The sequence below is a fragment of the Malus domestica genome, chromosome 02, assembly GCF_042453785.1.
Source record: "Malus domestica chromosome 02, GDT2T_hap1".
NCBI classification, from domain to species: Eukaryota; Viridiplantae; Streptophyta; class Magnoliopsida; order Rosales; family Rosaceae; genus Malus; species Malus domestica.
In genome coordinates, this window is record NC_091662.1 from 16,970,871 (window position 1) to 16,985,607 (window position 14,737).

General features: G+C 34.9%; 1 protein-coding gene and 1 long non-coding RNA gene across 2 annotated transcripts; one reads left to right on the forward strand and one right to left on the reverse strand.

Annotated features, from left to right (window-relative positions):
* Positions 1 to 4,539: 4,539 nt before the first annotated feature.
* On the forward strand, positions 4,540 to 5,823 carry LOC103415374 (protein PHLOEM PROTEIN 2-LIKE A10-like). Its single transcript, XM_017326829.2, has one exon. It carries the CDS (start codon positions 4,540 to 4,542, stop codon positions 5,821 to 5,823), a length of 1,284 nt encoding a protein of 427 aa, XP_017182318.2.
* A 1,274-nt stretch (positions 5,824 to 7,097) lies between these two features.
* Positions 7,098 to 9,686, reverse strand: LOC103415375 (uncharacterized). The gene is made up of 2 exons (XR_526200.4): positions 9,494 to 9,686; positions 7,098 to 7,770 (listed from the first exon to the last, which is right to left on the reverse strand). It is a non-coding gene; the product is annotated as an uncharacterized lncRNA (long non-coding RNA).
* Between the last annotated feature and the right edge of the window lie 5,051 nt (positions 9,687 to 14,737).

Here is a 14,737-nt window from a genome sequence, read left to right on the forward strand (position 1 = left end):
TATAATCAACTTAAATCAGTTAAATCCATCATGCAATGCATTTCCTTCCAATTTTTTGTGATAAACTAATAGATAATTGACTAAATAAACATCCTGCAAAGTTTCAATAAAAATTTCCAAGTTTTTCTTACAATTTCCATGGTTTTTATTCAATTTTTATCGATATCGATAATATCCCGATATTTTCATCGAAATTTCCGTGTTTTTGGACTATCGATATTTCCAATATCATTGATATTTTAGACCTTGGTTATAATAGATGAAGTACCCACTTGAATACCAGCACTTTAAAAAATTTATCGTACTTAAATGATTTATGTTATGAGATGACGATTTAGATTCAAAGATATAACATTAGTAAATGAACACTTACAAATGAGCTCACATTATGGGGTTTCGATCACATTAAAAAAATTGATCAATTGATACAAAATATGTTTGGCGAGTTTTGAAATTAACACATGAACAACACATATTAGAGAACGTGGGGCACATGTAACTGTTGGACATTTCACATTAGACAACTTGTCCTGATACTATGGAGAAAGTTGAGGTTTCATCATAAAACTAATTGACAATATTAGCCCTGCAACAACTTATAATCGCACAAAAGTTCCTTCTTTGTCCGATGTTGATTTATACTCACAAAATTGAGAAGCTAACATGGAAGCATATGATGTTCCCATCGCAGTAAAACAAGTATATAATTTTCAAAAATATTATAATAATAGTATGTAATAGATACCTTGCAATACAAGTGACAACAAGGTATTTCAACATCAAATGTCAATTCGTTATCACAAGAAATCAATGCTCATTAATTTATGTAGGCACACAAGTCCATTGTAGAGACATTCAAACAATGGAATAGACTGTGTGTTGGTTTTACATTCTATTACTACATCACGTGAGCTGCACTAGTCCCAGGGCTGACCCTAGGAATTTGGGAGCCCTAGGTGAGCCTTCTAAGTGGGGCCCTAGAGTTCTTTGACTCCCGACCCTTTGTTCATTGACATGTGTAAAAAAAAATTCATTAAATACATGAAAAGTCTATTACATCAAATATCATTACAAATTAATATAAAAAAGAAGAAGAAAGATATACAAACATTACTCAAATATTACCCGTCTTGCGTTTATAGATGCAAATGCACTTATTAAGTTTACATAATCTAATTTTTCAACCAATTCAAACCCAAAGAGAAGTCCATACCCAGTACGCTAAATTCCAATCATTTTTTCTATTGTTACAATGTTACTTATTACATTCAATAAATGAGTGAATTGTTAGATTACAGAGACGACATCTTACACCAAGGGAAAATACTAGAGTGAAGATGATAGTTATTTTCGTATACGAACCTAGTCGGATAAGGCGGATTTGAATAATTTATTATTTATTATATAAACTAATTAATTTGAATATTAAATAATGTCATTTTTCAAAAAAGTGAGAGTTTTAACCTTTTAGGTACATAATAAAGGTATATGTGGTGTGATCTTAAAATAGGGTAATAAAACCTCATAAAAGTAAACATAAAGGTGATATTTAAGAGAGAAGAAAAAAAAGTAAAAAGAAGATGATGGAGACTATTTAAAAGGGCGAAGACGTGCAACTATAAAAAAAAAAAAGATGGTGGGACCATCTTAAGTAAAAGCGTTCAATCCCAGGAATGCAAAAAGATGAGGAGCTTAGGGCTATTTAATAACCATTTTATTTTCAATTTTTGTTTACACTGTTTTGAAAATTGAAAATTACTTTCTTGAGTTTTCAAAATTTGATCTTGAGTTTTTACTTTTTTTTATTTTTAGTTTTGATTTTTTTTTTAACTAAAGGTAGTTATAAAAAAAGATTTCAGTTTTTCAATTTTCAAAATAATGAAAAGTAAAAACCAAAAATAGAAAATGAAATGGTTATCAAACTGTCCCTTAATAAGGCACTTGCTAGCACCGTTCGTGATGCATTAGCTTTCTAGCATGAAGCACGACAATCCTAAGAGTGTGTGAGCACATTATGGGCAAGAAGGGACATTGAAGCTCACCTTATCCTTAGAGATTGACACATGCAATGGGAAAGGCCAAGAAAGGCAATGGTGTTTCTTAAGTACACAAGGAAAATACCGATAAGCGCAAATGCATGTTCTACAATAAGGAGGGAGACATGACGAAAGATTGTCTCAACTATAAGAAATGCTTGAAAGAAAGGTACTCCAATTGGATATGTGTGTATGAATCTTATTGTTTTGAGGCTCCTGGTAATAGATAGTAGATTGGTTCAGCTGCTACATTCACGTTTTCAATGTCATATAGGGTTTTCTACTCTCATTCTGAAAAACAACTCATATAGAACTAGCTTATATGATTTTTTTTTCTTTTGGTAATTAGTGAAACAACTTATATGGAATCAATGTTTCTACTCCAATTTCAGAAAATTTCAATAAACAACTATAATGGAAATTCATATTTTGATTCTCATCAACTCAGTTTCTTCTAAATCAAATTTCGGTTAAGAATTAATAAACGAGTCAAGAAAGGTTCCTGGATCACCCCTTAATTTCTTCTTTGTTATTGTGTAATGTCATAAAATTTTCAACCCTAACCCTAAAAATGATACCTAGCTAATTGTTTGATAAAAAAAAAAAAAAAAAACAGTGGTGTAGCTAGGATTTTAAAATAATGGGGTCATAATATAAACAAAAAAAGCTTCATTAGGTTGAGCAGCTAGTAGGCACGTGCCAGTTCCTGTCAACATATGTCAAAAGTTTATGCAACATATGTCAACAACTAATATTATTTGTGGAGACTTGTCGAGGGTAGATGCAGGATACTGTAGAGTAATATTGAAGCTTGCCAAGGCTTTTCAACTAGAGTATTTTACCGAGCACATGATGCGCAAAATAGAGTCACAAACAAGAAGAGAGAAAAGAAAGATAAATATATAGAAGAAAATAGAAGAAGTAGAAGGAGGAGGTTGTAATTTAGTTTGCCTTAACTGTTTATAGGGGTAAATACAATACACTAACAAATATACATGAGATTTTTGAAGTTGTTGAGATCCAGGACAACCAATGACCCCATGCTGACTCCACCACTGACAAAAGGTTTAGGGAGAGGGAAGGTTACCCCATCATAAGGGCAGACACAAGCCTCTTTGAGGACTTACAGATGGGGTCTTAGCCCATTTTTTGGTTTTTATAGATCCCCACCAAAAGAAATTGCATGCATTAGGACTCTAACCTAGACCTTTAAAAAACATGAGTTGGTTTTATAGTCACAAAAGAGAAGGCCTTTAAGGAAGGGATTCCCATTTTTTTTTTTTTAAAAAAAGGGGAGATGTGTGGCCCACATCACATCGAAATTGAATGATCTGAACCGTCTATTTTTCAAGTTGAACTTCATAGATTATCCTTGCAAAATATTAACGAAATCAGAAATATTTGAGGCATTTAATTAAGTTCAAAGAAATTGACGAACACTTTGTTCTAAGAAAAACATTAAAATTTCATCGTGATAATTGAATAGTCAAATGGTTGCAGATCGAAAGAAATTTTTGTAAGGATGATCCATGAATCGAGACTTAAAATATAGACGGTTTGGATCGTTGGAGTTCGATGTTGAGTAGGTCCCACAACTAATCCCCGTTTTTTGAATAAAATGAGTACCTATTCCCTTAAAAGGCCTGCACAAAGGAAACCTATTTTCTTTTTGGTCGAATTGTTACATAAAACTTGCATACACAAAATTCTCGTCATTCCGTTCTAGGTAGTCGTGTTAAGAAATGTGTTGATGTCCCATTCATCATAAAGTGTGCATAGCACCTCTTCTGAATGAGAGAAATTCTCTTATATAATTGTAATGACATTAGTCGTCCAATAAATATTTATTATGTGCTTAAAAAGTACTTCACCTATCCAATAAATGTTTAACACAAAGTATCTCTTGTTACACATGAGAGTTTCTCTCCATTTGAAGGAGAAAAACGAAGTGATCTTTTTTTTTTTTATTATTTATTTTTATTAAAAAAAATGTAATAATCCTTGGCAATAATGTAAAGTTTAGGTGCGAAAATAAAAGGCCACAAAAATAAATTGCTTACGGTGGTGGTTGAAGAAAGAAAATGACGCTGAAGATCGTTTGCGTTCTCACCTCTAACCCTTTCAGAAATCAGAACCAGAGAAACTAGTACACGCATACTCTCTCTCTCTCTCTCTGCAACGGCTTTTAGGTCATCCGCTTCTCACTTTCACAGGTTCTCTCTCTCTCTCTCTGCAACGTAGTCTTCAAATTTGGGATAAAAAGACCCCCAACTGTTTGTTGAAAAAGCCAATGACCATTTGTGTTTGGTATCCATAAAATAATAGAAATCTTGATGCTTTCTTTGCTCAGCTATTGGTCTCAGTTGAGGTAAGTACTTCGTCTTTATCTCTTTAAATCCAACACCGTGAGACGCAAGCCTTGCACACTTTTAGCAGGAACCAAATAGCTGGTGAAAGTTTGAAGCAAATATCAAAACTGGGTCCTCGAGATTTCGAATTCTTGATGGACCTGCAATTGGCGATAAACGGTGTCGATTTTTCCCGGAAAAGGACGAAGTGGCTCGTTGTAGCGGCCGCTTTAGGCTTCTCCGGTTATGGTGTGTATAGGTTATATCACTTGCCTTCAGTATCTCAGAAAAGAAAGAGAATTTTAAAGCTTCTAGGGGCATTAGTTTCCGTAGCTGAAGTAGTTTCTGACTCTGCTGAGTCAATTGGAGTTGTGTCTAAGGATTTGAAGGACTTTCTGAAGTCTGATTCTGATAAAATTCCAAATAGTTTAAAGCAATTATCGAAAATCGCTAGGTGTGATGAGTTTTCGGAATCTGTTGTTACGGTCACGCAGGCTGTAAGTTTGGGGGTATTGCGGGGTTATGGATTGAACACAACGAGTGATGGGGATGGTGGAGATTCAAGCTTTACAGACCAGGTTATGGATAAGCTTTTTACCAAGGCCGGGTCGGGTTTTGCTTCTGTTGTTGTTGGAAACTTTGCTAGGAATGTGGTATTAGCTTTCTATTCAGATGGGAAGTCTGGTGGAGGATCTAACTCAAACAATTCGTCGAGTATGGACGATTATGTGACGGAAATGGATGATGTTCCGAGATGGGTGGATGTGGTTTCGAGCGAAAAGTTCAGAGACTTGATTGGTGATTGTATCCAGTTATTTGTAAGCACAGCTGTTGCGGTTTATCTTGACAAGACCATGGGTATCAACACCTATGATGACATCTTTTCTGGGTTAACCAACTCCAAGCATGAAACAAAAGTGAGAGACATGCTGTCGTCTGTCTGCAATGGCGCGGTGGAAACTCTTATCAGAACATCTCACCAAGTATTAACAGATTCAACTTCAAATGCAAACCCTTCGAAATCAAACTCGAGTTCCTATTTGGCAATTGATGAAGGCTCAACTCCAACTAGAGACGAGGGCTTGAGGCAACAGGCATTATCGTTGCATTCAAAGGCAAGAAATGTGGAGAATGAGAGGAACAATAGCGGTTGGGTTGGTAAAGTGTCCACTACTTTGGCAGTGCCAAGCAACCGGCGGTTTGTTCTTGATGTCACCGGGAGGGTTACATCTGAAACAGTCAGATCATTCCTGGAGTTTTTGTTGGACAGACTAAACGATGGGATGAAAAAATGCGTTAATTCTGTTCGTGAGGAAACCGTGGACAGGGGTCTTGAGGTAGTGAGATATGCTGCTGCAAAATCTTCTGTTATTGCTACTATATCTCTGTCTTTGTGCTTACACATACTTGACAGTCCATGGGCATTGGTTCCATCTTAGTTTGCCATGAATCTTATCTTTTGGAAACTGCTTGTACATATTCCGTCTAAGGCCGTAAATTTCATTTGGATATTCGATCGAAGAACTGATTAGAGTCGGCTGCTTACGACAGAGGAGAATTTATGTTTGGGTGATTCAACTTTGATGACATGCTGCTCTGCACCGGTCGATGTTGGTGAGATCAAACGTTTCAGAATTTGCAAAAGAAAGAACCTTCATTGTTGTTTAGATGAATCATAAACAGTATACTTACTTATAGAACATAATAATTTTATGTTATATGATTGCTGCTATCTATTACATGTTTGTGCATCTCATTTGTTCTGACTGCAAATATATTCAACCATTTAATTCTTGTAGATTAGTACTGTTGTTGATTTATTGTACATTTGTAGATTGGAACTTGGGTTGTTTGGTGCTTAGAATTAAAGTGGATAGGATAACTTGATATATTTAAGGTACGTTGAAGGCAGAAATGTAGAAATTTTGTATAAATTAAGGTAGACGATAGATTACTTTGGAAGAAAACTTACCCCTTCCAGTCCCACAAAATGGGAAGATTAGAAGGGATGAGTTTCCTTCAATGTCTAATCCCTAATCCTCTCAATAGAAAAATCACTTAACTCTACCTTCACTTATAGCTATGAGTTATCCAGCAAAAAACCAGTACTCTTGATATTTCAACCGTTAAATCTTGATTTTTGTATTTTTAAACAAAGATCTCAAGGTTAAAACACCGGAAATATCCAGTACTCAAGTATTGTAGAAATTTTCGCTATCTAGTCCAATCCATTTATAGACACCAAATGAGTCTTGCTCTTGAACTTGGTTCTTAACCTGAATGTCTGATGCAAGAGAACTTGCTTGCCTTGTTGGTAAGAAGAAACAACGGAAAAGAATTCGAATTCGGTTGAGAGGTTAGAATACATCCAGGGTCAACAAAAATTATATTATTTCCAAATCCATAAATGTCATCTTTTCTCAGTAAGGTCATTACATTACGTGTTATGGATAGTTTTGCCTTGGGATTTTGGATCATCATCCCGGATTTCATTGATAGAGTTCCAAGAAATTGTCCAACTAAATAAATAGTCAAGGTTTGCAGGAGTTGTAGTCGTCGATCACTTGCTTCGTCACAATCCACAACAGGAATTCAACTTTGGCCTCCCCCTGTTTGAATTAAAAGATTTTGAGCACCCTCACTATGACAGTCTCAACGTGATGGAAAATGGAAAAATATTTCAACGTGTTAGAAACACAGCCCGATACTCCAGTTGTCGTGACATAAGTGGTTGAAAATTTTCAAGTATCCAATCACTTGTATTATTACATTTGGTGTACTGATACTAAAAAATCTCTTTGGAAAATGGAATACAAACAAGATCAGAAACCGATGTCGAATTATCAATCACAATGGTGTGTGTGAATGTCTCAAAGAAGGGATGGAATGGTTAAGCGTTGGAATGAATTTTCTCTGACAATGGCATCAGTTTTATATAGACTTCTTCATGCCTCTTCAGTATAAGTCTATAAGACTGATGGCAGTGTCAGAGGAAATTCATTCCAACGCTTAATCATTCCATCCCTTCTCTGAGACATATCCACACACACGATTGTGATCGATAGTCCAACGACATCGGTTTCTGGTCATGTTAGTATCCCGTTTTCCATCCCAACAAACGTACGGGATCCCACACGTAACGTGTTAAAAAAAACTAGCTGTTAGCTGTTGCCATGATCCTACTGTTTAAGTGCAAACAAATGAAATAACAATTCCCATCCCATCGCTTTACTCTATGAAACGACCGAACATGAGAGGTTTCAGTATACAGTGGTTAACTTGAGTTTGCATCAGTCTCCTTTGCCGCTGCATCTTCCTGCTGCTTCTTTTTCCAGTACTCATCAAGTGGGGGTCCAAATATTGCCTTGCCTGAAACAACTCCAATCCTGCAAATTTCATGTACAATCGTCGGGTTAGCTTGAATGTCACTCAAAATCAGATCACAAATATGCACACAAGTTTCTATAGCTGACTGAAAAATGGGGGGGGGGGGGGGGGGAAATATTAAGGTACACGAACAGGATACCAAGTACCATGGCTCTCGGGACACTATATTAAATGAAAAAGGGTAAATCCCAGCATTAAAACTTTGTTAGGCCATTCATAGCTGAAATTCAGGCAAGAAAATAAACTAAGCTCAAATTGCTATCTGATACGAAATGCAATTTTTTTAATGATTCTCTCATTAACAATCAACTAGATGACTGAAGGTCTCCTAGTCTTAATGTCAGATCATTTTCTCTACACACAAAGGACAGATAACACAGTAACAAGATCAACAAATTACACAAAAAGAACCGATGGGATGTAATGCAAATATTGGGTTATTAAGGAATCTCAACACAAAATACAGATTCTTCATTCATATATATATCTGTAGTAAAAAGAACAATATACGCAATCTGGAAAAAAGTGTAAATAAGATGCAGTTGTTTTTGGTAATTCAATTGCTTCTACTAAAGTCACTGCACTTTTTGTGTACCTGAATGCTTCAAGATCTCCCTATCCCTATCTCAAGGATTCAGTAACCTCACCAATCCAGTGAAGAGATAGAAGAACAAAAACAGACTACAAGACTATGCTTGCAGTTAAGAACTTAAAAAACCACAGCACAATCACAATCACAAACACAGAGATTGAGGTACTTCTATCACGAGAGAGTAGACTCACCAATCCAGTAAATAGATGCCAGAATGAAAGAAAGGCCACAGACTATCATTTACTTCGTTGTGGACCTAGTGGTTCCATAATATCAAATATATTATATGCCTCATGAATGGAAATAAGAAAGTGGAACCTGCAAGAAGTTGCTAATGGCCAGACTTTTTCCATAGGACTAAACAGACAGTTGCAGTTTTGAATACATTAATTTCATGCAGGGTTTAAAAATAACTCATCGTGTTAGCCTGTTAGGATCTCGGCTATCAATTTCATGCAGGGATTACCGTTACAAAATGTAAAGGAAAGGCAAATGATGAAGCAAACTAACCTTATAAATAAACAAAGCAAAACAATGTACACATGAGAAAACGAGGGTTGCTGCAGACAATCATTGCCATTGAAGAAACTACTCATGAACTGCACATAGCTGTCCTACGAGCGCAGCATTGAAAGCCACGTTACGTATTGCCTATGAAGCGTTTCAAAGAAGGAACGTCTCATGTCTTGGCACCCTAAATACAAATGTCTCATCTTATACCAATACATAGCCCATGATAAACAATAACAAACACCACATAAAGATTTGTTTTCCCCTTTTATCGATTTATCTGCAACTACTGCACATTCCAAACTTCCACATTGCCGTTTCCTACCAATTTACATATCGAGTTGGTTATGTCAATCAATCACAAAATTAACAATATCAGAACTTCAGGCAGGCAGTCACACCCAAACGCTTTTAAACAAAAACAGCACAAACAATGAATCAACAAAAATATCATGTATGCATCTGCAAATCAATCTGGGCCAAAGACCCAAACACCAAATGGAGCGTTCTGAGAGATAAAGAAAGTGCAGGATCGCCGATGAACACAGTAAGACATAAAGGGTATTGCTCCATTTTGTTAATCAACAGACTCGACTTGAATCGTAAAGAAAGGGACTTACACGGCTGCTCCAATTACCAAAGGAAACGAGAGGAATCGTCTTCGAAACATTTTCTGCACAAACACTCTGGATCTCGTTGCAATTTGTATGCTTGCCAAAATTCAGGGGTTTTCAGCTTCTTGCTTTTGAGGGTTTGTAATTTAGACCGGTTTGCTGCAACTTTTGGAAGAAATCGGTTTTCCCCCGGTTTGCCGCATGTTTTATTCAAAGACAACTTTACCCCTTTTGTAAAAGAGAAAACTAGGGTGCATATGTGAGTTTAGTCGAGTTGATTTGTATGTGTGTGTTTTTTAGTACATCGATATTTTTAACATCGATATTTTTATACTAAGAAGAGAGAGATAATTCGGCTAAGTCACACAATGAGTAATTTAATTTGGTATCGAATTCGCTACCTATTTTTGTGTTATATCCTCTAAACCCAATTTTAAATCTTTATTATCATAACTTGGTGAATTTAAGATGCAAAACGAGTAAAATAATGTGTAACTTCATTGGCATGACGAAATATGAGTAACCGGTGACATTTAAAAGAAAAATTTTCATCTTTGACATAGCCAATGCTAGTCATGTTTGAAGTCGAATCTTTAAAGCTGAAAGGATTTAGAGTGATTCACTCTGGAAAATTTATAAGGTAACACCTTGTACAAGTACAACGCCAAAGTTCTCCCTTGCAACTAAGGTTTGACGAGCTGGGGAGAAAAAACATTGTTAAAACATGCTAAACCATCGAACAAAGCTTTCAATAAAGTCACGAACAACAACCCCTACACACTCAACCTCTTCGTCACTCTCCCAAGCACCATTTACATTAAATTTTTAAGAATCTTCTGAATGCTTGGACCTTATATTCTTGTGTACTTTTTATATTCACGACAATCTTACGTACTTGGTTTTGGGGCATGACATGTTACAATAGAGAGCCGAGTTTTAGTCACGATTAAACCCGAACTGGGACCACAAATTGAAAAATCCTACACCCTATTAGATTGCTCTTCTAGGCTGCCCAACCCAGTCTAAAAGAGGGAAACAACATGTGGTTAAGTTTATGATATATCGTCGTTGATTAGTAGTTGGATTGAATCTCAAACTCTAGGTTTAAGACAATATCGATGTTGATTAGTAGTGGGTCATGATATTAAAGGAATATCGAAGATGATAGCTGTGGACCCCCACCCATGCATCTACTTTATGTCCAATTTATCTTATTGCACTTTTCCATTTTTAACTACATCATTTAGATTCTTCCTGGCCTCTATTTCTAGCCGACTAAAAATTGGAGGACCATCTATACCGACCTAATGTATAGAGCATGGGATGGTCGTACGCGCATTGGCAAGTCGCACATCTACCGCGTACTATCTTGAAGCAGTTGAATACAAGGAAGGTCAAAGGTGAATGAGCTTCCACATTCTAATTAGTTTTAATAGGGATGTGCTATTCACAAACCTCATTTTACTTCTCACACACTCCTTGATAATTTATGTCCGTTGATCTTTTTCAATTCATCTGATTCGACGGCCGAAAATTAAAAAATTGTGTGAGAAGTAAAATGGGGTGTGTGGATATCACACCCCGTTTTAATATTATATCACCTCAACGTAGCTGGAACAACCTCATATGAGCTTTCTATAATCATATGGACTTCATTACCAAATTCTTGCAAACCATCCAAGTGTGTCCCGCCAACACGAAAAACATCCTTGTCTAGAACAATGTAATAATCTGTCTGAGATCAAAATTCTGTTTACCTCATTGTTCGATCATTGATCAATTTTTATAGACTTTGTACGCGTTTAGACTTAGGAGCTATGCGACTTGCAGATAAAGTTCAAACTGATGCAATGCAAAGGACCATAAAATCGGAGCGTGCAGCGTGAAGAGTCATAGTCAAAAGCTATATAGAGTGGTGGTAGTTTAAAGTGGGAGAGGAGAGCCATCATGTTTATGTAGTTACAATCCAACTAACTTCATTCGTCACTGATTTAATTTTAGTTTAGTGCTGTAAAAAAGCCAAACTCCACTAGCAAGGGTCAGAACTATTTTTTCAGATTTTGGAATATTGAAACCCCAAACCACATGCGCTTAAAAGCTATCTAAAGGCTTCTTATTGGTTATATGAGCCTACCTACAATACCAGCTAAGCATTTTTTGCGAAAAAATTACCAACATGATTATATATAGGGAGACTTTGGATGCGGTCCCTAGTTATGAACAGTCTTTGACTGAAACCTTATTGGTTTTCAATTTTTGATCCAAGTCCCTGAAATTAATTGATAATTTATTTCTATGTATGTTACTATATTTTTTAAATTAAAAATTAAAATTTATAGTTGTTTATAGTAATGAGATTTTAAATAAAAAACCATAATTTGTGGGATTAAAAATATTAAAATATAAATATACTAGTGTGTGTGTGTGTGTAAACATGGGTACATTCATAAAAATAACCAAAAAATTATTGTATCAAAACATGGGTACATTCTTCAAAATGGGTACATTTAGCAAAAATAAAAATGGGTACAAATAAATAAAAAAATATGGGTACAATACAAATAAAACTTTAAAAAATATGGGCACAAAAAGAAATTAATATATGGGTACAAATTAAAACTGAAAGGAAAATTGGTACAAATTAAAAAAGGGTTGCAAATTAAAAATGGGTACAAACTAAAAATAAAAATATATGATAAAAAATTTAGCCATAAATATAAATATACTAATTGTAACATTTTAAATATTAAATGAATATATTTAGAAATAAAAAATATTTTATTATTGAAATAATTAATGATATTATTAATACAAAGGACCTTGATCAAAAATTGAAAAGTAAAAAGGTTTTAATCAATAGAGTAGTAAAAATAAGGATGAAAACCTAATTACTCCTTATATATATGACTTTTTAATACAAGTATATGTGTGCATTGTAACCATTGGTATGGAAACAAATTTAGATTTGTCTCAGTTTTGGAGTTCAACTGGAGAGTTAAAAGAAAACAAATTATTTAGTTTGGTTAATTTATACCTTGCCTAAATAGTTTGTACTTGTAGTGGTGTGACTTTGTAAGCACTAAAGTGATTGGTTGTGTGGAAAATAAGTTAGAGGAGAAAGATTTACTATCATGTTATATTGATGTCATATTAAGCATGTCTGAAGCTCCTTAGGCTTGTACGACACATCCAAACCTCAATGGGTGGGTAGCAAATCACAACTTCTCATTTTTCATGTTTAATCAACAAAAACAAAAGAAAAAAGAAATCTAAGGGTTCTCTAATCTTGTTCAAAGATTTATTGTAAAACAAAAAATATAGCACCCATGAGTTCTAGTATAGATAGCTTAGTTAGAAACCAGAAATTGCGCAGATAAAAACAGATAGAATGATCTATGTAATGTTACTATGAATGACATAAATACTTTCACCTAATAACTTATAACTTTTGAGTTGGACGTTGTCCAATTTATCACCGATGAGAACAATAATTGTTTTTTGTTGATTTTCACCTTTGGTAAACGAACCCCAACTGAAATTACTTTTAAGTGGTTGCAGACATTCATGAATTTCTTACAGGTGTAGAGATGAGGAAGAGGAAAGCATTCAATTCACACGCAGTTCAACCACACTCACTTCTACTGGTTACTTCCCAGGGGATTTAGATCCTCTACGGATCCCATCGCTGGGAATACTGGGAATCAATGCATAATCAATGCATAGTAACCGTTCATCAAATATCGTGTGGTCACAATTGAATATTTTTTATATGAGAAAATTATAGCTATGGTCCCTTAACTTTAACTCAATTAGAGTAATGATCCCTCAACTAAAAATCCATTACCATTGGTCCCTCAACTCATCAAAATGTGCAGCTATAGTCTCTTAACTAAAAATTCATTACCATTGGTCCCTAAACTTTAATTCAACTGGAGAAATAGTCTATTAACTCTAACCAAATTGTAGCAATGGTCCTTCCAACATAACTCGTTTTGACAAAATTTTTGACGTAGTTGACGAAAATGACCATAATTACACATTTTGATGAGTTGATGGGCCCTAATTATATAAATGGTTATTCCAACATAACTTATTTTGACAAAATTTTGATGAAATTGATGAAAAGTACTATAGCTACACATTTTGATAAGTTGAGGGACCAATGGTAATGAATTTTTAGTTGATGGACCAATGTTCTAATTTGATTAAAGTTGGGGGACCATTGTTACAATTTACTCTTTTTATATTTTTAAAAGTAAAACAACCTCGTTTTGCTTAAAAAATATAAAAAAGAAAAAATTATGGCTACACGATCTTTGATAAACGATTACTATGCATTGATCCACAGCATTCCCAAATGGGATCTAGAGAGGATCTAAATCCCTTCCCAGGTTACTCTTAATTAAGCTTTGATAAAAGCAAAAGTAGGAAGTTTGAAAGCAGCAGCTAGCTTCGGAGAATAATAAAGAGATGGTTGGTTTTAAACAGACCATGTACTGTTTCATTTTTTTTTTTAAAGTTAATTTTATATAGGCTTTTTAGTCAAAATGGTCTCTGAGATTTGTATAACATATTACTTTGATCCTTGAGATTGAAAATCAATAGAAATGGTTTCTGTGATTGTCCACCATCCATTATTTTGGTTAAAAACTACGTTAAGTGTCCCGGAGCTCCTGGTCGAAAGTTTAGTCAATTTTCAAAGTTTCGTAATGCAATCGTTAACCAAATTCGACCCATAATATATCAAAATAAAGATAGGAAAGTGTAGAACAAAATTATATATATCTGGAAGCCCAATGGTTACCGGAGATGGCTGGAAAATAGTCTGAAAAGTGACTGTTCCGCAGGAAAACTGGAAAACTCGCCAGAAACTGGGCAAACTTTAAACATTCATAACTTCTTCAATACTTAACGAAATCGAGTGATTAAAAAACAAAAATCATACTTATCGACAAGATGAAGAGAATGATATATTTCTCGACAGCTAACTCGCCGTATTTTAGCAGGAAAATGGCTCGAAAATGGCTGTCTTAGTCTAGAGTTAGCCATTTTCGGTTAAACCACTGCGAATTATCCATATCAAAAGATACCATTCTCTTCGTCTCATTGAGGAGTATTATTTTTGCTTTTGAATCACTCGATTTCGTTGAGTATTGAAGAAGTTATGAACATTTAAAGTTTACCCAGTTTTCAGCGAGTTTTCCAGTTTTCCCTCGAACCAGTCACCTTTTAGGCTATTTTCCGGCCATA